The sequence below is a fragment of the Amblyraja radiata genome, chromosome 46, assembly GCF_010909765.2.
Source record: "Amblyraja radiata isolate CabotCenter1 chromosome 46, sAmbRad1.1.pri, whole genome shotgun sequence".
Taxonomy (NCBI): Eukaryota; Metazoa; Chordata; class Chondrichthyes; order Rajiformes; family Rajidae; genus Amblyraja; species Amblyraja radiata.
This window is the reverse complement of record NC_046001.1, coordinates 7,763,041-7,784,969: the sequence shown is the minus strand read 5'-3', so window position 1 is coordinate 7,784,969 and position 21,929 is coordinate 7,763,041. Positions and strand designations below refer to the sequence as shown.

The following is a 21,929-nucleotide window of genomic DNA, read 5'->3' as shown; positions in this document are numbered from 1 at the left end:
GCTCTTGACCCTTTCAACCATGATATAAACGGGACTGTGGGTCCCCATCCTACTCCTTTCAAAGTATGTTATATAAAGTCATCTATAGAGAGAAGGAACGGGTGAGGTTTCAGGTCTCGACACCCATTCCTTCTCTCCATAGATGCTGCCTCACCCGCTGAGTTACTCCAGCTTTTTGTGTCTACCTTCGATTTTATCCAGCATCTGCAGTTCTTTCTCACACATTCTCCCATCCCAGTTTCTCTCCTGTTTAAGAAGGAACTGCAGATGCCGGAAAATCGAAGGTAGACAAAAGTGCTGGAGAAACTCAGCGGGTGCAGCAGCATCTATGGAGCGAAGGAAATAGGCAACGTTTCGGCCCGAAACCCTTTCGGGTTTCGGCCCGAAACGTTGCCTATTTCCTTTCGGGTTTCGGCCCGAAACGTTGCCTATTTCCTTTTGGGTTTCGGCCCGAAACGTTGCCTATTTCCTTCGCTCCATAGATGCTGCTGCACCCGCTGAGTTTCTCCAGCACTTTTGTCTACCTACCAGTTTCTCTCCTGATCTTTTACTGATGGGAGTAAAGAGCGATGGATGCCAAGCTTGCGGGTCGCAGGCCAGCGTGCGAAAGCGCTAACTCGCGACGGAATTGGACCCGGCTGAGTGTGCAGACGTCACTCGGCGTCTCGGCCGGGATGCAACGATGGGTGGTTTGGGGCAAGTTACCAGAGAGGTCATGTACCCTGCCGGGCACAGCTCGGTGCTTTCAGGAGAGAAGATGGTGAGACAGAGGAGGCAGAATGAACTGCTCCCTGCCTCGAGACCACACTCGGCCCTCAGCGTCACCAAAGCTGGGAACCCATGTCGGAAGGGAACTTCAGACGCTGGTTTACACCGAAGTTAGACATCATATGCTGGAGTAACTCAGCGGGACAGGCCGCGTCTCTGGAGAAAAGGAATAGGTGATGTTTCGGGTCTTCTTTAGACTGAGGGTCAGGAAAGAGGGAAACTAGAGGTTTGTTCTGTAGCTTTTCATCCCTGTCGTTTCCCTCTCCCTTCACCGAATAAACCTCAAGACCCTCCTCTATGTCTGCAAAGCCCTCAATGGGCTTGCACCCACCTACATTAAAAGTCTTCTCACCCACCACACCACCTCCAGGTCCCTCAGATCGGCCGACCTGGGGTTACTGAATATCCCGCGGTCTAGGCATAAGCTCAGGGGCGACCGTGCCTTTGCGGTTGCAGCTCCTAGACTGTGGAACAGCATCCCCCTTCCCATCAGAACTGCCCCCTCCATCGACTCCTTTAAGTCAAGACTAAAAACTTATCTATACTCCCAAGCCTTTCTTGACGTCTTCTGAGCGAGGGCTATATGTATATATGTATGTAGTTTGTTTGTTTATACTATTCTTATAACAAATGTAAAACACTTTGGCCAACGAGAGTTGTTTTTTAAATGTGCTATAGAAATAAATGTGACTTGACTTGACTTCACCCTCAGTTTGAAGATAGGGTCCCGACCCGAAACGTCACCTATTTCCTTTCTCCAGAGATGCAACCTGACCCGCTGAGTTGCTCCAGCGTTTTGTGTCTGAAATTGGGAACTTGCCTGATGAAAAACTGTGCGTGGGACACATTCCCCTCCCCCTCTGTGGCGGTGCCAAAGCTGAGTTTCTCTGTGCTGTCAGAACATGACAACACATCTCCTTTCTCAGCTGTTTGTATGTGTTTTGACATTCTGTTCATTTCCTAACAATTCCCTATCTCTGTTTATGTCTTGGTGTTTATAGAAGCCCTCGGCATGGATTTCCTAGTGTCATTTCTTCCGACATTTACCTGCCTTGCAGAGTTCACCTTCCAATAGTGCTGGGAGGGGGAGAGGGGGAGGGAGGACAATGGGGGGGGGGGGTTCCAGTATTCACCCAGTCACAAGTGCAAAAAGGAGGCAAAGAAAATACTGAGCGGGTCCCCATGTCAGTCAGTGCTGTTAGATGCAAAAAGCTGGAGTAACTCAGCGGGTCAGACATGCAGCATCTCTGTGGAGAACGTGGACAGGTACAAAGTGCTGGAGTAACTCAGCGGGTCAGGCAGCATCTCTGGAGAAAAAGGAAGATGTGATGTTTTGGGTCGAGACCCTTCTTCAGTCAAAACGTCACCTATTTATTTTTCTCCGGAGACGCTGCCTGACCCGCTGAGTTACTCCAGCTTTTTGTGTCCATCTTCGGTTTCAACCAGCATCTGCAGTTCCTTCCCACACATCCAGTCAGCGCAGCCTTCTGTCACCCATGCATTTTACCGTCGGGTCTACGTTGCGGCCACAAGGAGAGTCTTTTGGAGCCACAAACGCCCTCTGGAAAGGGAACGCCTCGCCTCCTGAATGGGCGGCTCGGAGGAATCGATTTGTGTCGGAGCTGCAGCGTTCACAGCTGGGAGAGGATGTGCTTCAGCAGATGTGCCAGAGGGGAGGGAAGCGAGCACTGGCGGGCGATGTTGTGAGGAGAAGCTCACCGGGCAAGCTGCTGAGCCCAGACAACGCCAGCAAACCGCACTCAAGCACTGCCTCTCGCTGATGATTAATGAGATGTGTGCCTTCCAAGTTCAGCTCTGCTGCCCTGCAGGGGGGAGAGGGGGGTGCTCGGGGATGCCTTCATTGCCAACAAGTCATTTACTCTTCTCTTCCCCTCTCCCAATGTAATTAAAACCTACTGCGCACAAAATAATAGGCGACAGACAGCTGGGTGGAGGAGGCAGCAAGGAAAATGATGCTGGATACTGTGAATGCAGTACACACAGCATTGTACTTCTGTTCGGCTGCTCGATACCAGCATGTATCTTTATCTTTGGTGCTTATTAATAAATTATCTTGTAGACACGCAGGAACTGCCAACCCTAACTCTGCATGTAGATTCTCTTGTGGGAAGGAACTGCAGATGCTGGTTTACACCGAAGATGGACACAAAAAGCTGGGGTAACTCAGCAGGTCAGGCAGCGTCTCTGGAGAGAAGGAATGGGTGACATTTCGGTTTGAGACCCTTCTTCAGACTGGACTATCTGAACAAAGGTCTCAACCCGAATCGTCACCCATCCCTTCTCTCCGGAGATGTTGCCTGACCCGCTGAGTTACTCCGGTAAATTATCTTATTGTTTATAAGGACAAATATTTCTGGAAATATTCAGCGGGTTAGGCAGCATCTGTAGAGAGAGAGAGAGAGAGAACATGCTGTTGGTGACTTTCCGTCAGAATGGGTTTTAGTTGCATTTCTTTGATATCAAGTTGTTGAAATCACACTTGAGGACACTTCTAAATGGAAGCCATTGTCTGGACACTCATTCATCTCTCTCCACAACGTGAGTGGGAGGTTTAGTTTTAGTTTCAAGACACAGCATGGAAACAGGCCCTTCAGCCCAACAAATCCATGTCCACCATCGATCACTAGTTCTACGTTATCCCACTTTCTCATCCACTCCCTACACACCAGGGGGCAATTTACAGAGTGCAATTAACCTACAAACCTGGACGTCTTTGGAATGTGGGAGGAAACCCACGCGGTCAAAGGGAGAACGTGCAAACTCCACACAGACAGCGCCCAAGGTCCGGATCGAACCCGGGTCTCTGGTGCCGTGAGGCAGCGGCTCCACCATCTGTGCCACTGCGCCAACCCTCAACGTTTTACCCGAACATTGTGCTAACATTGACCATAAGAGAAAGAGAGCTGCAATCTGGGATGCTCCATCTTGAAACGCATTTCACAAGAATGGGCCAGGAGACTGCTCTGCACAACCATCCCCGTGAGAAGGCAAACAGTCCCTGAATCTGCATGTTCTTTTTCTGAGCCCGTACACGAATCGTGTACGGGCTCAGAAAAAGAACATGCAGATTCAGGGACTGTGTGTTCAGGGTGTTTGGCTTCTCACGGGGATGGTCGTGAAGAGCAGTCGCCTGGCCCAGATTTATCCCTTAATAAGTATCACTTTTTGGTGGTTGTCACATTGCAGTTTGTGGGAGATGACTGTGCATAAATTAGCTGTTAATTTTCCAGCATTTTAATGGTGACTACACGTGAAGTACGTTAGTGGCTATAAATTGCTTTGGGACATCTTAAAGGGACAAGAAATCTCCCACTGTAAGAGCTAATTCAAGAGTTCTCCAGAGTTTCCCCTGATTCGAACTCGGAGAATTACGGTAATAGCCGCTCGTAGGTACTCGGGGCTCTCGTGGACATTTTTCAACATGTTGAAAAATCTTCACGAGTCTTCACGAGCTTACCGCGTTTCCCGAGTACCTGCCGTTAGCGTTACGAGCCGCTAAGAGACGCCCCCGAGCTCCGACGCACCCGCTACGTCAATTCTACATGCTAACCACGAGTTTGATTTTTTTTTTCTTGGGAGAGCTCTTGAATTAGCACGTACAGTGGGACAGCCCCTTAAGTGTCTCTCTCTCTTATTCTCTCTCCCCACTCAAGTGGAGGGGCGAGGGTGAAGGGAGTATTGTCCAAAGTTAGTCACAGCAATGCAGCACAAACTCTTCAGCCATGCTCACTGGGGGAAGTTAAGGGCCGTTGAATTTACCTTCCTATCATGTCTCCAGCACGTGCAGGCATGTATTGTGAACCCTACCAGTCACCCGTTGGAGACACAACGAACTGCAGATGCTGGAATCTTGAGAAAAACGCAGGGTGCTGGAGGAACTTGGTGGGTCAGGCTGAATCTGTGGAGGGAATGGACCTATTGGGTCGGGACCCTGCTTTGGACCAAAGAAGGGTCCCGACTCGAAACATCACCTGAACATTTCCTGCAGAAACGCTGGTGGGGAAAGCTTGTCAAAATGTACCCCTTAAAGTTGGCTAGCAGAGAAGCTGACTGAAAAATAGTTTTGTGGGGAAGTGAGGTCTCTAAAATGTGAGAAGTGATGGGAAACCATCGAAGTGGAAGATAGGTTCTTGGAGAAACCCTAGTAGTTCTTCCATAAGTGAGGGGACTGTCTGAACCCCATGGATAATAATTGAATTACTGTCGGAAACGATGCTGAGAACTATATTTTGCACGGCTCTGTATCTGCTCCTGCCTCTATCAATTGTCCTTGGGTTTGAGAGAGAGAAACAAAGAACTGCAGATGATGATTTACAACAACAAAAAAGACACAGAGTGCCGGAGTAACTCAACGGCATCCGTGACCCGTTGAGTTACTCCGGCACTCTGTGTCTTTTTTTTGTTGTAAATCATCATCTGCAGTTCTTTGTTTCTCTCTCTCAAACCCAAGTGGAGAACGTGGATAGGTGGCGTTTCAGGTCGGGACTGCAGGAGGGTCCTAATCCGAAATGTTCTCCAGAGATGCTGCCGGACGCGCTGAGTTACTCCAGCACATGGTGTCTTTTTTATGGTACTCGAGTTTGATATGATTGTGTTTGTGTATCCTATTATCTGAACTGACTGGATAGCATGAAAGGCAAAGCGTTTTCACTATACTCCGATACACGTGACAATAATGAACCTAAACCCAGTGTGAGAGCTCGGCTGTCCCTTGTGCTGCGCAGCACGACGCGGAAATCTGATTCGTAAGACTTGAGTAAGTTCATTTAATATAAAATAGCAGCTCGGGGATGGTGACGGCACGTATTTGAGATGAATCGAGCACTGCTCTGCTTATTCAAGACCTTGCAGCTGTCATCAGCCAGAAAGAGGGGGCTGAGAAAAAAGAAAGCTTTTTCTGTGCAGGGTGAAGTGTCTGTGTGTGTGTTTCTTAAAATCAGCTCACACCAGAATGATGTGAAATAGATTATGTTGGGCATCTCGTTGCACAATAAGACTGAATGATCCAATTGTGGTGGTCAGTCTTTATCTAAAAATAAAATGGTCCCCCTATTTTCCACTGAGGACAGCAGAACAGCAGTGTTTGTGGGGAGGCCCTGGGCTGGAGGCCATTGAGTGCTATTATCCATTTGCTCAGGCTGGTAAATGAGACGATATGTGGCTTTATCCAGAGGTTCACATCTGGTACGCCAGCCTCTCACTCCAGAGGGATATCTCGGTGTTACCGTACATTCGCCGTTGCTGACTTATAGGAGATCCCTTTCCCCTTTTGTTCGATGCAAGGGAATTTATTAAAGCAAGGTGAAGATCGCTCCTGCTCCCGTGTGCTGATGCAGCAAAATATGAAGCCACATCCGACGGGATTCTGACCTGCAGCAGCAAATCTGGCAGGAAGACCATCCATGTTAATTAAGGAAACAATAGAAGCCCGTAATTGTCTCAACCACTCCGAACTCAAGGCAAATGCTGTTTTAAATCCTTTCTCTCCTGTCCTTGCTTCACTCGTGCTCAGCAGCTGTTGTTGATTTGCTTGAAAAGCCATTCTAGTCCCAGATATTCAGATCAGCAATGTTAATAGACAATGGGTGCAGGAGTAGGCCATTTGGCCCTTCGAGCCAGCACCGCCATTCAATGTGATCATGGCTGATCATCCCTAATCAGTACCCCGTTCCTGCCTTCTCCCCATATCCCCTGACTCCGCTATTTTTAAGAGCCCTATCTAGCTCTCTCTTGAAAACATCCAGAGAACCTGCCTCCACCGCCCTCTGAGGCAGAGAATTCCACAGACTCACCACTCTCTGTGAGAAAAAGTGTTTCCTCGTCTCCGTTCTAAATGGCTTCCTCCTTATTCTTAAACCGTGGCCCCTGGTTCTGGACTCCCCCTACATCAGGAACATGTTTCCAGCCTCTAGCGTGTCCAAGCCCTTAACAATCTTATATGTTTCAGTAATATGTTAATCAGTAATATCAGTAATATGTTAATCAGTAACACCCCCCCCCCCCCCACATTCTTTACAGAAAATAATTTAAAAATTGTAGTATGATGGAGGCTGTTCAGCTCCTTGGTTCTTTGAAAGAGCAGTCATGTATAATCTTACACCTGCAGTTATTGTCAATAATTATCCTATATGTTTCTCATTTTCAAACACTTCAGCCAGTCCCGACCCGAAACGTCACCTACCCATGTTCTCCACAGATGCTGCCTGACCCGCTGAGTTACTCCAGCACTCTGTGAAACGTCACCTATCCATGTTCTCCAGAGATGCTGCCTGACCCGATGAGTTACTCCAGCACTCTGTGTCTTTTTTTAACCTTCCTTTTAAAATTAGACAGCAGCAATATCACAAAGCGGCATAAAAGTGTTTGTGGACACAAGAAACTGCAGATGCTGGTGTACCAAAAAAGACACAAAGTGCTGGAGTAACTCGGCAGGTCAGGCAGCATCTCTGGAGAACATGGGTAGGTGACGTTTCGGGTCAGGACTCATCTTCAGCTTTCTTCCCCTCTCCCCACCACAATCTGTCTGAAGAAGGGTCCTTATCTGAAACGTCACCTATCCATGTTCTCCGGGCAGCATCTCTGGAGAACATGTGTTTGCTCTGTTCCCCTCTCATTCAAACTGATACCCACACTGCTGTGAATGCTGAGATCGATTGGATGCTAATATAGTTTACATATAACTATCCATAACTTACTGCATTGCTCTGGAGAAATGATCCTGCTCTTATTTTGAAAATTTGAGTTAGCTTCTGCTTTCTTTAGTTTAGTTCACTTTAGTTTGGAGATACAGGCCCTTCGGCCCACTGAGTCCGTGCCGACCAGCAATCCCTGCAAACTTAAAGCCCTGTCCCACGGTACGAGTTCATTCCAAGAGCTCTCCCGAGTTTGCCCTGATTCGAACTCGGAGAATTACGGTAATGGCCACTCGTCGGTACTCGGGTCTCTCATGGACATTTTTCAACATGTCGAAAAATCTTCACGAGTCTTCCCATGCATACCTGCCATTAGCGAGTCTTCCCGAGTACCTGCCGTTCACGTTACGAGCCGGTAGGAAACGTTTCCGAGCTCCGACGTACCCGCTACGTTCATTCTCCGTGCTCACCACGAGTTTGATTTTTTTTTAACTCGGGAGAGCTCTTGGAATGAAGTCGTACAGTGGGACAGGGCTTTTACACTACTCTACATACACTAGGGACGTCTTTGGAGTGTGGGAGGAAACCGGAGCACCCGGAGAAAACCCACGCAGGTCACAGGGAGAACGCACAAACACCCGTTGTCAGGATGGAACCCGGGTCTCTGGCGCTGTAAGGCAGCAGCTCTGTCGCTGTGCCAATGCTGTGCGGACCTCTCTTTTAAGAATGTTTTTGGAATAATTAGATGAATCGGAGACTCTCTGGCGTGGGTCTCTGGTGCATTGATCTGCAGGTTGTGTTAAAGTTGCTGCTGTGAACTGGTTCGGGCACCTTTACAAGGAGTGTTCCAGGTGCCAATAGCTGAGGGAATCGCTAATCGTAGATGAATACATTTTTTGGGCAAAACAAGTGAACTGCTTGGCTGTTAGAGGTCGTGTGATTTAGATGAAGCAAGGGCTCCAAAGCAATGTTGTTCAAGGTCATGGAAGTGTCTACGTTGCCTGGTGTTTTGTGCCTTTAGTCTATGAATGACGACTCCCTCCTGGTTTATGCTGTGGAATCTATTCCGCGCTTTCATCTCCACTCTCCTCTCATTGACTGTGAGTGCTGCAGCATGTGTTTGGAACTGTCGGCCCGACCTGAGTCAAATAAGATTCCAGTGATCTTTGATCCCCATTGTATTGTTCTGATTTGTTCTTAATGTCTTCAAATAATCCTCTTCAGTTCAGGAGCATCTCTGAGTGTTGAGGTACGCTGGCAACCATGGCAACATGTAAAGAATTGTATGCTGGCTTGGCCAGGCTTATCCTTCCATCTTACATTGCTGTTGTTTTGATGACGACATCTTATAACCACGCAAGTTGCCTGAAAAATGACGAATCGTGAAATCACGGAGGAGTCTTGCAACCTGTGTGTGTGTGTGTGTGTGTACGTGTGTGTGTGTGTGTGTGTGTATGTGTGTGTGTGTACGTGTGTGTGTGTGTGTACATGTGTGTGTGTGTGTACGTGTGTACATGTGTGTGTGTGTACGTGTGTGTATGCGTGTGTGTGTACGTGTGTGTGTGTGTGTGTGGGTGTGTGTGTACATGTGTGTGTGCATGTGTTGGTATGTACGTGTGTGTATGCGTGTGTGAGTACATGCGCATGTGTGTGTATCTATGGGTGCATGTGCGTGAGTGTGTACGCACGTGCGTGTGTGTGTGTGTGCATGTATGTGCCTGCATGTACACAGTCACATTTCTCCCTTTCACCTCTCCAACCTTTGTGATGTTTTATTTTCTGGCCGATCAGCCTGTACCCGCTGTTACCCAGCAATTTTACATTCCGGTCATTTAAAAAAATCAAAATTAAAAAAAAAGATTCAGAATAAAACATGTACCCGATGTAAAAGAACCATGCAAAATTCTTTATACATTCTTTGTGACTTATTGTTCTTCTTATTATTCTTTATGCCTGACAGGCTTTCCAGAGACGGACACAAACGGCTGGAGTAACTCGGCAGGACAGGCAGCATCTCTGGAGAGAAGGAATGGGTGACGTTTCGGGTCGAGTTTCGACCTGAAACGTCACCCATTCCTTCTCTCCAGAGATGCTGCCTGTCCCGCCGAGTTACTCCAGCTTTTTGTTCGATCATCTTTGGGAGAAAACTGGAGCACCCGAAGAAATAATTCCTAACCATGAGCCCTGAATTACCTTTCATTGCACTTGACAATCTGAATCCTTTTCACAGGATGGATAAAACAAACACTGGAAGGCATTGCTTTAAGATCAGAGGGGCAAGTTTCCTTCTCTCCAGAGTTTCTGCCTGTCCCGCTGAGTTACTCCAGCTTCTTGTGTCTATCTGCAGTTTAAACTTTTTTTTTTAAATTTCAAAATAGACTTTATTCGAGAAATCAATATATACAATACATGATCTGCACAAAACTCCATCCGACATTCTCGGAGGCTATACATACATACAATACAGTTTCCCCAAATCACAATTTTACCCCACACCCTGTGGCCCACTGGCGTGGAATCCCTTCCCTTATTTTGAGGGGCGTCTCCACCACACCCTGCTCCCCCCCCCCCATGTCCAGCAGCGGAAGGACCCGAGACTGCGGTCCTTTCCCACCGAGCCTTGGCGTTGGCTGCACCAAGCTTCAGTGCGTCCCTCAGCATGTACTCCTGCAGTCTGCAGCGGGCCAGTCGCAACAATCCCCGACGGACATCTGGGTGGTGAACAACGCTCGGGCAGACCAAACTGCAGTTCCTTCCTGCAAACGCTTTCCAGAGATGCTGCCTGACCTGATGGATCAGTTAGAGCAGAAAGTGCACCTGAACCAGCGTGGTTGTGAATCTGCCTGGCGTCGGCTGCTGAGGCAGGGGGCTGAAGATGAAGCATAGCGCTGCAGCCAGGGCCCTGCCACATTTTGTATCTGGTGGGGAATTTGAATGAATGAATGAATAACTTTATTGGCCAAGTATTCACATACAAGGAACTTGCCTTGGTGCTCCGCCCACAAGTGACAACGACATACAGTGACAGTCATTTCCAAAGATCCTATAGCGAGCAAGATGGGTCACTTGACGTAGTACGGTCATGGGCAGATTCATGGGTAATTTTCGGCCCCATTTCCGTAACCGGCTTCCGTATCCGCACCAGAGATCCCATAGCGGAGCAAAGATACTAGTGCGGAGACGGAAACATCCTCGTAAAAATAAAAGTAATTTGGTAAAACTCTTCTCCTCATTTTCAGAATTCTAATTTCTAATTCTAATTTAAGGGACAGAAGTTTAGGGGTAACATGAGGGGGAACTTCTTTACTCAGAGAGTGGTAGCGGTGTGGAATGAGCTTCCAGTGGAAGTGGTGGAGGCAGGTTCATTGGTATCATTTAAAAATAAATTGGATAGGCATATGGATGAGAAGGGAATGGAGGGCTATGGTATGGTATGAGTGCAGGCAGGTGGGACTAAGGGAAAAAAGTTGTTCAGCACGGACTTGTAGGGCCGAGATGGCCTGTTTCCGTGCTGTAATTGTTATATGGTTATATGGTTATAATTTATTAACACAAACTGTTCCCCCGCAACGTTGATTACACTGCGAGTCGGGTCGGGTCGGGTCGGGTTACTGAAATGGATGAAAAAAAGGCCCACGTTCCGCTTCGTTGCGTACTACACGTCAGCCCATTGCATTTAGCAGGAGTGGTCTATCTTGCTCCGCCCGCTATAGGATCTTTGGTCATTTCCCTCTCAACAAGCTCGCTGAACCTTCCTGATGCTGACTGTATCTCATTAATAAGCGGTTGTCTGCACTTTCCAGGTTTCCGGTTGGATAGCGTGAGTTTGTGCAATGCTGGCAGCCCCGTACACACACACACACACACCTCTCTGTAATTACCTATAATTGGAGGCTTCAGTTGAAGCTGCTTCCGTGCTTCATGCAAAGAGAGTATAAATTTGAATTTAAATGATACGAATGTTTCTCTCATCGTTTCCCTGTGAACCCAAAGCATAATCTTTCAGAGGAGCCGCTGCGCCAAGGATCTGAGATGCTTTTATTTAATCTGGGACAGTTGTGTTCCAATGTGAACTTTAGACTTTACTGTTGAGATACAGCGCAGAAACAGGCCCTTCGGCCTTCCGAGTCCGCGCAGACCAGCTATCGTGAGGTGCGGAGGTGGATGGTTTTACTCTTCACTCTGGGGAAGGGACAACCTTCCATGTGTTCAGTGTGAGTGTTCAATCCCTGCTCCAGTGTCAGGTTAACTGTGTCTGAGCTCCACAAAGCCACTTTCTCTGCGTTTGCCCTTTTTACAGTTCCCCATAAAGAAAGCAAATCGCTTTTATTTTGGGTCAACTCCGTTCAAATTGATTGATGACTTCTGCAATTGGGACACAGAAACAGAACCCAGGTCTTCAAAGAGTGGCAGGAGATTAATATCGGGCGGTGAATCCGTTTAGTGCGAGAATCCTGAAGGTATTGATGAATCCGTAGCAATATTACCCTCTTAGTGTTAGATTTAGTCTATTGTCACGTGTACCGAGGTACAGTGAAAATCGTTTGTCGCGTGCTAGCCATTCAGCGGTAAGACAATACGTGATTACAATCGAGCCATTCACAGTGTGCAGATACATGAAAAGGGAACAACATTTAGTGCAAGGTAAAGCCAGCAAAGTCCAATCAAGGATAGTCCAAGGGTCACATATGAGGTAGATAGTAGTTCAGCACTGCTCTCTGGTTGCTCTTTATTGGGTTGCATCGCCTGTCCTGCCCTCAGCCGTGTCCTGAGCTGCACCTTGCTTCTGCACACTTCTGTTGCGGATACTTTCTATGCATTAATGACTCTTTCCCCTCATCGGCTTTCACGAGCGTAGGACTCTGGATACCAGTTAAACAAATAGGATTCAACTTCACTCCATTCCCTGGAGATGACAAAATACAATCACTGAGACCCCTCATGGTATGCCCGAGCTATAATGGGAGCTTTTAGATGTCAATTGATTTATATGCAACTAAAATAAATCCTCGTTTCTGTTTATAGCGCACTTGCTGCCCACTTACAGTGAAAACACAAGCACTTGCATGCCATTGTCTGACGCCTGAGGAACTAGAAGATAAATCTCTCTCTCAGCAATGGACTGGTGCCAAGTAGAGGGTGCATAAATCTATTTTACTGCACATTACTACTCTCAATTATGCTCCTCTTTGGGGAAAATGAGACTGGATTCTAGTTCAGTTACATGAAAACCTCTTGAGATTACATTGGTTCCTGAGAGTGTAATGGTTGCTTCATCTGTGGTTTGGTGAGTCATGCTTTGCCTCGTAAGTAGGGAGGTTGATGCCTCTCGCTTTGGAGACACGAGTGCAGAACTCCAGGCTGGTGCTCACGGTGTAACAGCAAGGAAGTTTGATACCTACCCCTTAAACAGCATTAGATACCGATAATCTGGTCACTTCTCACGCTGTGAATGAGGTGGAGTGGACGTGGAGAGGATGCTTCCAGTCATGGGTGAGTCTAGGGCCAGAGGCCATCAAAGGTCGTACCTTTAGAATGGAGATGAGGAGGAATTTCTTCAGCCAGAGGGTGGTGAATCTGTGGGATTCCTTGCCACTGACGGCTGTGGAGGCCAAGTCATTCGGTATCTTTAGAGCGGAGATTGATAGGTTCTTGATTAGTCGGGGTGTCAACGGTTACGGGAGAAGACATAGAACTAAGTGAGTAGAACTAACGGATGATCAATGGCGGCCAGGCCGAAGGGACTGTTTCCGCACTGTATCTCTAAACTAAAATAAACGGGTGGATCAGGCAGGACATGTGGAGAGAGAAGCAAAGTTTGTGTTCCAAATCAATAACTTTCATCAGCATCAATGGCACACGTTCCCTGCACAGCGTTGCTTGAATATTAGCACAGTCTGGACATTTCCTCCTTGTTCACCTTCAACAAGCAGTTACAGACCCCAGTATATCTGCTGGATTTTGCTCGTGCAGCAGGGTGGAAACTCTCTGTTTGTTTCATGACCTCTCCACTGGCGCTGTCAAAATATCTGCTCCCTGGTGTTTGATCTTGTCCACAGCTGGGTCTGAGCTCTCCTTACCTTGTACAAGCTGAGATTCTGCTGGAGCGTACAATACACCTGGACAGAGTGGATGTGGAGAGGATGTTTCCACTGGTGGGAGAGTCTAAGACCAGAGGTCACAGCCTCAGAATTGCAGGACGTTCCTTCAGGAAGGAGATGAGGGGGAATTTCTTTAGTAAGAGGGTGGTGAGGACTATCTAAATGGCGTCAAGTTGGGAAAAGGGGAAGTACAATGGGATCTGGGGGTCCTTGTACATCAGTCTATGAAATTAAGCATGCAGGTACAGCAGGCAGTGGCATGTTGGCCTTTATAACAAGTGGCATGTTGGCCTTTATAACAAGAGGAATCGAATATAGGAGCAAAGAGGTCCTTCTGGAGTTGTACAGAGCCCTAGTGAGACCTCACCTGGAGTATTGTGTGCAGTTTTTGTCCCCTAATTTGAGGGAGGACATTCTTGCTATTGAGGGAGCCCAGCGTAAGTTTACAAGGTTAATTCCCGGGATGGCGGGACTGTCATATGCTGAGAGAATGGAGCAGCTGGGCTTGTACATTCTGGAGTTTAGAAGGATGAGAGGATTGAAACAAATAAGATTGTTAAGGGCTTGGACACACGAGAGGCAGGAAACGTGTTCTCGATGTTGGGGGAGTCCAGAACCAGGGGCCACAGTTTAAGAATAAGGAGTTAGTCATTTAGAACGGAGACGAGGAAACACTTTTTCTCACAGAGAGTGGTGAGTCTGTGGAATTCTCTGCCTCAGAGGGCAGTGGAGGCAGGTTCTCTGGATGCTTTCAAGAGAGAGCTATATAGGGGTCTTAAAAATAGCGGAGTCAGGAGATATGGGGAGAAGGCAGGAACGGGGTACTGATTTGGGATGATCAGCCATGATCACATTGAATGGCTCGAAGGGCTAAATGGCCTACTCCTGCCTACTCCTTGTCTATTGTCTATTGAATCTGTGGAATTTATTGCCACAGAAGGCTGTGGTGGCCAAATCAATGGATATTTTTAAGGCAGGAACAGATAGATTCTTGATTAATACGGGTGTCAGGGGTTATGGGGAGAAGGCAGGAGAATGGGGTTAGGAGGGAGAGATAGTTCAGCCATGATTGAATAGCGGAGTAGACCTGATTGGCCAAATGGCCTAATTCTACTCCTATCACTTATGAAGTTATGAACTAGAGTTTGGACTTGCCAGCACAGCAAGGTTACAACTATGAATGACACATTCATATGTTTCCATCCCCAAGTAAGAATGTAGAGAATGTGTAAGATTTGTGGAAGCTGATGTGACCACACTGTGAACAGGGAGTGTGTGGACCTTGGTATCACTGGCAAATTGCTGTGGTGGTTAAGATCAAAAATGCTGGGGTAACTCAGCGGGTGAGGCAGCATCTATGGAGCGAAGGAATAGGTGACATTTTTGTCTACCTTCGAATTTTCCAGCATCTGCAGTTCCTTCTTAAACAACTCTCTGGGTGAAGATGTTTCTTCCCAAATTGAATTTACTAGTTACCTATTTTTATAAATGGCCCATAAGACATAGGAGCAGAATTAGGCCATTCGGCCCATCGAGTCTGCTCCACCATTCGGTTATGGCTGATCTATTTTTTCCCTCTCAACCCCATTCTCCGGCCTTCTCCCCATAACCTTTGACATCCTTACTGATCAAGAACCTGTCGATCTCCGCTTTAAAATACCCATTGACTTGGCATCCACAGCCGTCTCTGGCAATGGATTCCACAGATTCACCATCTGGCTAAAGAAATTCTTCCTCATCTCCATTCTAAAGGTACGTCCTTTGATTCTGAGGCTGTGCCCTCTGGTCCTAGACTCTCCCACTAGTGGAAACAACCTCTCCATGTCCTCTCTATCGGTACGTTTCAATGAGATTTCCCCCCCCCCCCCCCCATCCTTCTAAACTCCAGCGAGTATAGGCCCTGTGCCATCAAACGCTCCTCATACGTTAACCCAGGCCTCGACCCCGAGTTCTGGTTTCCCTCACCAGTTTAAAAACGCCTCTTCTACATGTACTTTACCCCACCTTGCCTTTTAGGCTATGTTTATGAAGTCCATCAATCATTTTTATCATTCATAAAAATGACTCTGATGTCAAATACTAATTCAGTGTTCATGAACAAACATTGTTTTCTAATGAACTGGTTTCAATGAGATGCCCTGTGTAACCTTGAGGCACACATAATTACTGGACTAATTGAGCACCGCGCTCATATTTTAGCTTGGGTTGCTGAGGTAATTGTCTGAAGGTTCTTTATTGCTGTGCAGAGCAAAGGTGTTCTGTCTGAACATTATTTGATTCTGTCTTGATCTTATCAATTATGCCTGTGACAGCTCTTTGCAAGAGCATTTCAACGATTCTCACTGCCTGCTCTTTCTCCTTGACCCAGAACATTTAACCCTTCAAAAACTTATCCAATTCCCCTTTGAAAGTTCCTGTTGAATCACCCTTTTGGGGCTATTTATTCCAGGCCACAACAACTCATCCTTTTATGCGAATGAAAAGGACCCACAGATGCTGGTTTATACCAACGATAGACACAAAATGTGGAGGTCAGGCAGCATCTCTGGAAGAAGGGCCGCGATGCGAAATGTCACCCATTCCTTCTCTCCAGAGATGCTTGCTGCCTGACCCGCTGAGTTAATCCAGCATTTTGTGTCTTTCTTTGATGTGAATCAGCATCTGCAGTTCCTTCCTACACATCTCTGGAGAAAATGGATAGGTGACGTTTCGGGTCGGGAGCTTTCTTCAGACTGATAGTGAGGGGGGGGGGGGGAAGAAAACTGGAATAGAGGAGGGGCAGGTTAAAGCCTGGTTTGTAATAGGTGGATACAGGTGAGGGTGGGGTTGATGGGCAGATGTTCGGACAAAGACTAGCGCTGAAAAGACAGAAGGTGTGAGAGAAAAGGATTGTGCAAATTGTGAAGCTAAAGTCTGAAGAAGTATCTCGGCCTGAAACGTCACCTATCCATGTTCTCCACAGATGCTGCATGTCTGACCCGCTGAGTTACTCCAGCACTCTGTGAAACGTCACCTATCCATGTTCTCCACAGATGCTGCATGTCTGACCCGCTGAGTTACTCCAGCACTCTGTGTAACGTCACCTATCCATGTTCTCCACAGATGCTGCATGTCTGACCCGCTGAGTTACTCCAGCACTCTGTGTAACGTCACCTATCCATGTTCTCCACAGATTCTGCCTGACCCGCTGGGTTACTCCTGCATTTTGTGTGTAAACCTTTGGTGTAAACCAGCATCTACAGTTCCTTCCTATACACTGAATTCTGTCTTCTAGCAGAGGGTCAGCGAATATTTTATGTTAGGTTTAGTACAAAGTCCTCGCATTTATAGTCCATTAATAATGTCCCAAATTCTATATGCTCTTTTTTATTGTCAGTCTTTTCTACATGTTGTTCAAAGACCTCCATGCCTGAACCTCTGGGCCTCTCTCTTCCCATCCGTTCCCACCTCAAGGATGGGTATTATTTTGTTCTTTACGTGCTGTTTTCCGTGCTGTTTTTCTTTTATTGTCCCTTGGCTTTTCAAAATGCCACTTTAATATTGTCCCAGATTTTTGTCCCTGGACATTTTCCCACTGCCGACGTTCGTCTGATTGCCCTGAAGTTGCTGCCGTTATTCCTCTAGATATCATCATCACAACACTATCCTGCGAGGATGGGAAGATTGTCGGCATAATCAAAGACTTATCCCACCCCTGTCACTCCTTCTTCTCCCCGCTCCGGTCCAGCGGAAGGTACAGAAGATCGAAAGCCTCAGGAACAGTTTCTTCCCCTCGAAGCTGGGGAACCATCCGATTCACCTCTACCCCATTGCGGACATTGGACCTTGTCTGTGGAGATGGTGCGCTACAATGCTGAGAACTATACACTGTGCTCTGTGTCTCCCCTTTGCCAAAGTTTGTAGCTGTTTGAACACATTGAAAGATTTTTGCCACGATTATTATCCCTCGACATTTATTGGGGACGATGTGAGCAGCTCCCAAGTATAATCTTCAGGTTGCATTTGACATCCAGCTGTTCCCTCCTCTTTCACTGCTAACCCAGTTGTTTTCATTCCTCCTCAGAGGCCTTTGTGAACAGTCAGGAATGGACGTTAAGCCGCTCGGTTCCAGAGCTCCGCTTGGTAAGTTTGTCCTGTTTTCTTTGCTCCTCGGTCCCAGGACATGCGGGCGCCATTTTGGCTGTGATGATGGCAACCCGAAACGTCATCCATTCCTTCTATCCAGAGATGCTGCCTGACCCGCTGAGTTACTCCAGCACTTTGTATCTATCCTCGGTGTAAACCAGCATCTACAGTTCATTCCCACACAGTACAAATGAGCTCATGGCTCAGACTTGTGCGTCATCTGTAAAAACCAGGCTTACAGAGTTTAGTTTAGTTCAGAGATGCAGCGTGGAAACAGGCCCTTCGGCCTGCTGAATCTGCGCCGACCAGCAATCGCCGCACATTAACACACTCCTCCACCGAATGAGCCCAATGCTTTTAACGGCCGGTTTGAACAGAACTCGGTGCGTTCCCCCACCCCCCGCGGGCTCAGTCCCGTACATCTCTGCGGCAGAAGTCCAATCCCGGAGATGGAGTCACATAATCGTAACTATGCTTCATTCCATTATCGTTCTTTAAAATCCGTGCACACTACAATCTTGCCTTGCACTAGCCGTTACATTTTAGTTTATATTATTGTCATGTGTACCGAGGGACAGTGGAAAGCTTATTGTTGCGTGCTAAAGAAAAGAGTATACATGATTACAATCAAGCCGTCCACAGATAAAGGATAACGTGTCCAACATTTAGTGCAAGATAAAGTCCGATTATTGTTGTGTTTGTCATTACTGTGTGTCTACAGTTCACTCTGTGAGCTTCGTGTGAACACGGAACTTCATTCCACCCTGGTTTCTATGACAGTAAACTTGTTTAAATCTATGCAGGGATTGGTTGGCAGTCTGCGCAGTGGCAAATCTGCCCTTGTCCATCGATATCTGACCGGCACTTATATCCGGGATGAGTCTCCGGAAGGTAAGTGCCTTCATACCTCTGAATTCTTAGCAATTCTAGCTTTCACGTAAGGTAATAGTATGATTCTAGAACACTATGTGTTGGAGTTACTCAACAGGTCAGGCAGCATCTCTGGAGGTTATGGATAAGTGACATTTTGAGTGGTGACCCTTCTTCAGACTCTGGTAATACTTCAAAGACGAGCAGTGTTCATTTCCATGGACCGGGCCATTCATTGGAGCTTTAGACTTTAGAGATAGCACCAATAGACAATAGACTTCATCTTCTTGCGTATGGCGTGCACAGCCTAAAGTTGGAGGACAACTTGTTCTATTTGATCTTATTTGATTGTGCACGCCGGGTTGATTGCATTAGTCAAAACAGGGCGGACCACGTGAAGGTTGCAATCTTCCACTCCAGACAATAGACAATAGGTGCAGGAGTAGGCCATTCGGCCCTTCGAGCCAGCACCGCCATTCAATGTGATCATGGCTGATCATCCCCAATCAGTACCCCGTTCCTGCCTTCTCCCCATATCCCCTGACTCTGCTATTTTTAAGAGCCCTATCTAGCTCTCTCTTGAGCAGCTCGATCAATCTGTACCGCTCTCGTGAAATAAAAGCTGCTCCAGCTGCCAATTCAAGGAGCTTTCATTTTGCTCCCTTCCCACCTCCCCGGCAGTCCGACGGGCTCTCTCCCCAGCTCCAGTGTTTTCAAAAGGAAACTCTTCAAAGCAACGAAGGAAACGTGGACTATGAATGCACAGCAAATTCATCTTTCATTCCTGGAGATCGGTGGCCATGCTCAAAGAGCTCTAATTCATGGTTGTCCTGAAATGAATTCATTTGTTCATTTCCATTTAAAATAGGAGATTTGTAACAGATTTGTAACCGGTGATTTCATAGCCATTGCCCTCTTCTAGCCGGGGATTCGGGCATCGCGGAGGGGCCTAGTTGTGGAAGATGGTGATGTGTGAGGAGAGATAGGGGGCTGGCAGGGTGGGCGCAGGCTGGCAGGGTGGGCGCAGGCTGCCAAGGCCACAACATCTTCAAACGGGGACTTGCGGGACATGGCATCCGCCCAGTGACTGCGGGAGGTTCAGGAGCCAACAAAATGTGTCGGGAGAAACTGAAAAATGTGTACACGTTGGCAGACACAAAAAGCCGGAGTAACTCAGCAGGGCAGTCAGCATCTCTGGAGAAAAGGAAAAGGTGACGTTTCTGTTCGAGACCCTTTTTCTGCCTGCAGAAGGGCCTCGACCCGAAACGTCATCTATTCCTTTTCTCCAGAGATGCTGTCTGACCCCGCTGAGTTACTCCAGCTTTTTGTGTCTATCTTCGGTTCAGGAGCAAGTTGCTCATGAGAGTGGAGCCCCCTTAAACCGAGCGATTAAAACCAAACAGCACAGGAAAAGTTGTTGTGCTTGTGCCATTGAAGTTGCAACTTGCTAATAATGGCCAACAGCTCGTCAAACTCAATGGTTAATCAATTAACCTTAAATATTCTTTGTGAGGCCATTGGGCTCAATGGACCTGAGCTCGTATTTCAACCACAATAATGGATCTTTCCACTGAACGCATCATTCCCTCAAGGCCTCCAGGTAAGAAATATTGAAGTAATTAAGGTTTTATACATTGCTAATGCTCTGCCCGTGTGCACATCTCATGTTAAACTCACAATGAGGAGCGCACGTTTGCTTTAGGGTCAATGCCCAACTGACTAGCTCCAGCAAGGCAAGCTGGCAACACACCTAAGGGTGGTGTCAATAGACAATAGGTTCAGGAGTAGGCCATTTGGCCCTTCGAGCCAGCACCGCCATTCAATGTGATCATGGATGATCATCCCCAATCAGTACCCCGTTCCTGCCTTCTCCCCATATCCCCTGACTCAGCTATTTTTAAGATCCCTATCCAGCTCTCTCTTGAAGGCATCCAGAGAACCGGCCTCCACCGCCCTCTGAGGCAGAGAATTCCACAGAATTCCACTCTCTGTGAGAAAAAGTGTTTCCTCGTCTCCGTTCTAAATGACTTACTCCTTATTCTTAAACTGTGGCCCCTGGTTCTGGACAGAACCAGGTGTCAGCAACAGGTGCCCAGTTAGCCCGACTGGAAGGAACTGCAGATGCTGGTTTAAACCAAAGATAGACACAAAAAGCTAGAGTAACTCAGCGGGTCAGGCAGCATCTCTGGAGAAAAGGAATAGGTGATGTCTACATCCCCTCTGTCTCTGTCTCTCCCCCACCCAAGTCGTTGTACTAGCTTCAAAGCGGTCTTGTTAAGTTTCATTGTCTATAACTCATTTTCACCTCGGCCACAGCTAACAAGTTGCCTGTTTCCTTTATCATCATTACCTTCTTGCATATCTTTCATTCATTTGTTCTATATTTCTCTCTATATCATAGTCTATATCTCTTGTTTCTCTTTCCCCTGACTCTCAGTCTGAAGAAACATCACCTCTTCCTTTTCTCCAGAGATGCTGCCCGACCTGCTGAGTTAATCCAGCATTTAGTGTCCAACCCGACTAACTCCTCTATCGAAGCTGAAAGCTGTTGCTGCCAAACAAGGACTTCCTGCTTAGGGGAGATAGAAGTAGATTTACACCCGCTGAACATGACCGGGAAGTAAAATACATCTCTGATGTGTGATAGGGCACGGCCCCTGGGGGCAGGTGAAGTTCTTCACCAACACACTGTCAGTGGGAGACACGCTTCAACAGCTCACGTTCATATTTTCAACATTTCTCTCCCCCCCCCCCCCTAACGATTGGGTAGTTTAGTTTAGAGACACAGCACGGAAACAAGCCATTCGGCCCACCGAGTCCATGGCCGACTATCGATCGCCCGATCATGCTAGCTCTATGCTATCCCACTTTCCCATTCACTTTGACACACCGGGGGGCAATTTCCAGTGGGCCAATGAACCGACAAGCCCGCATGTCTTTAGGACAACGGAACATCTGGAGGAAAGCCACGCAGTCACAGGGAAAGCAGGAGAACTCCACACAGGCAGGTCAGGGTGGAAGCTGCTTCTCTGCCTATACCAGCTGCACCACTGCTACACTAACCTGTCCCGTGGAATATTTTGAACACAATTCAGTGCATGGTGGCCTTGGATGTGATAACATGATTCGCCATCCCAGCTGGTAGAGCTGCTGCCTCACAGCGCCAGTGACCTGGGTTCCATCCTAACCTTGGGTGCTGTCTGTGTGGAGTTTGTGCGTTCTCCCGGTGCTCCGGTTTCCTCCCACACTCCAAAGACGTGCAGGTTGCTTCCCACGCACAATTAAAGCATGGAATAATCTGCACCAAACTATAGTTACCCAACCAGATGCAACTAAATTTAAAGCAGCTCTTTCTTCCCAATAACCCTTTCTGGCTTAACCCTTCCCAATAACCCTTCACCACCTCCAGTTT

At 47.4% G+C, this 21,929-nt stretch overlaps 1 protein-coding gene and 1 long non-coding RNA gene across 7 annotated transcripts in view; one reads left to right on the top strand and one right to left on the bottom strand.

Annotated features, from left to right (window-relative positions):
- Positions 1-21,929, top strand: part of agap2 (ArfGAP with GTPase domain, ankyrin repeat and PH domain 2) — a 123,304-nt gene that overhangs the window by 56,931 nt on the left and 44,444 nt on the right. For all 6 annotated transcript variants that reach the window (XM_033015783.1, XM_033015781.1, XM_033015782.1 and 3 more), the window contains 2 exons: positions 17,586-17,644; positions 18,451-18,538. Coding sequence is in view for 5 of the 6 variants with exons in the window: in XM_033015781.1 (XP_032871672.1) it covers positions 17,586-17,644; positions 18,451-18,538 (147 nt within the window). In the remaining variant the exon portion in view is untranslated. The remainder of the gene's footprint in view (positions 1-17,585; positions 17,645-18,450; positions 18,539-21,929) is intronic.
- Positions 3,359-21,511, bottom strand: LOC116968846. Its single transcript, XR_004410542.1, has 3 exons — positions 21,331-21,511; positions 21,084-21,086; positions 3,359-3,377 (listed from the first exon to the last, which is right to left on the bottom strand). It is a non-coding gene; the product is annotated as an uncharacterized LOC116968846 (long non-coding RNA).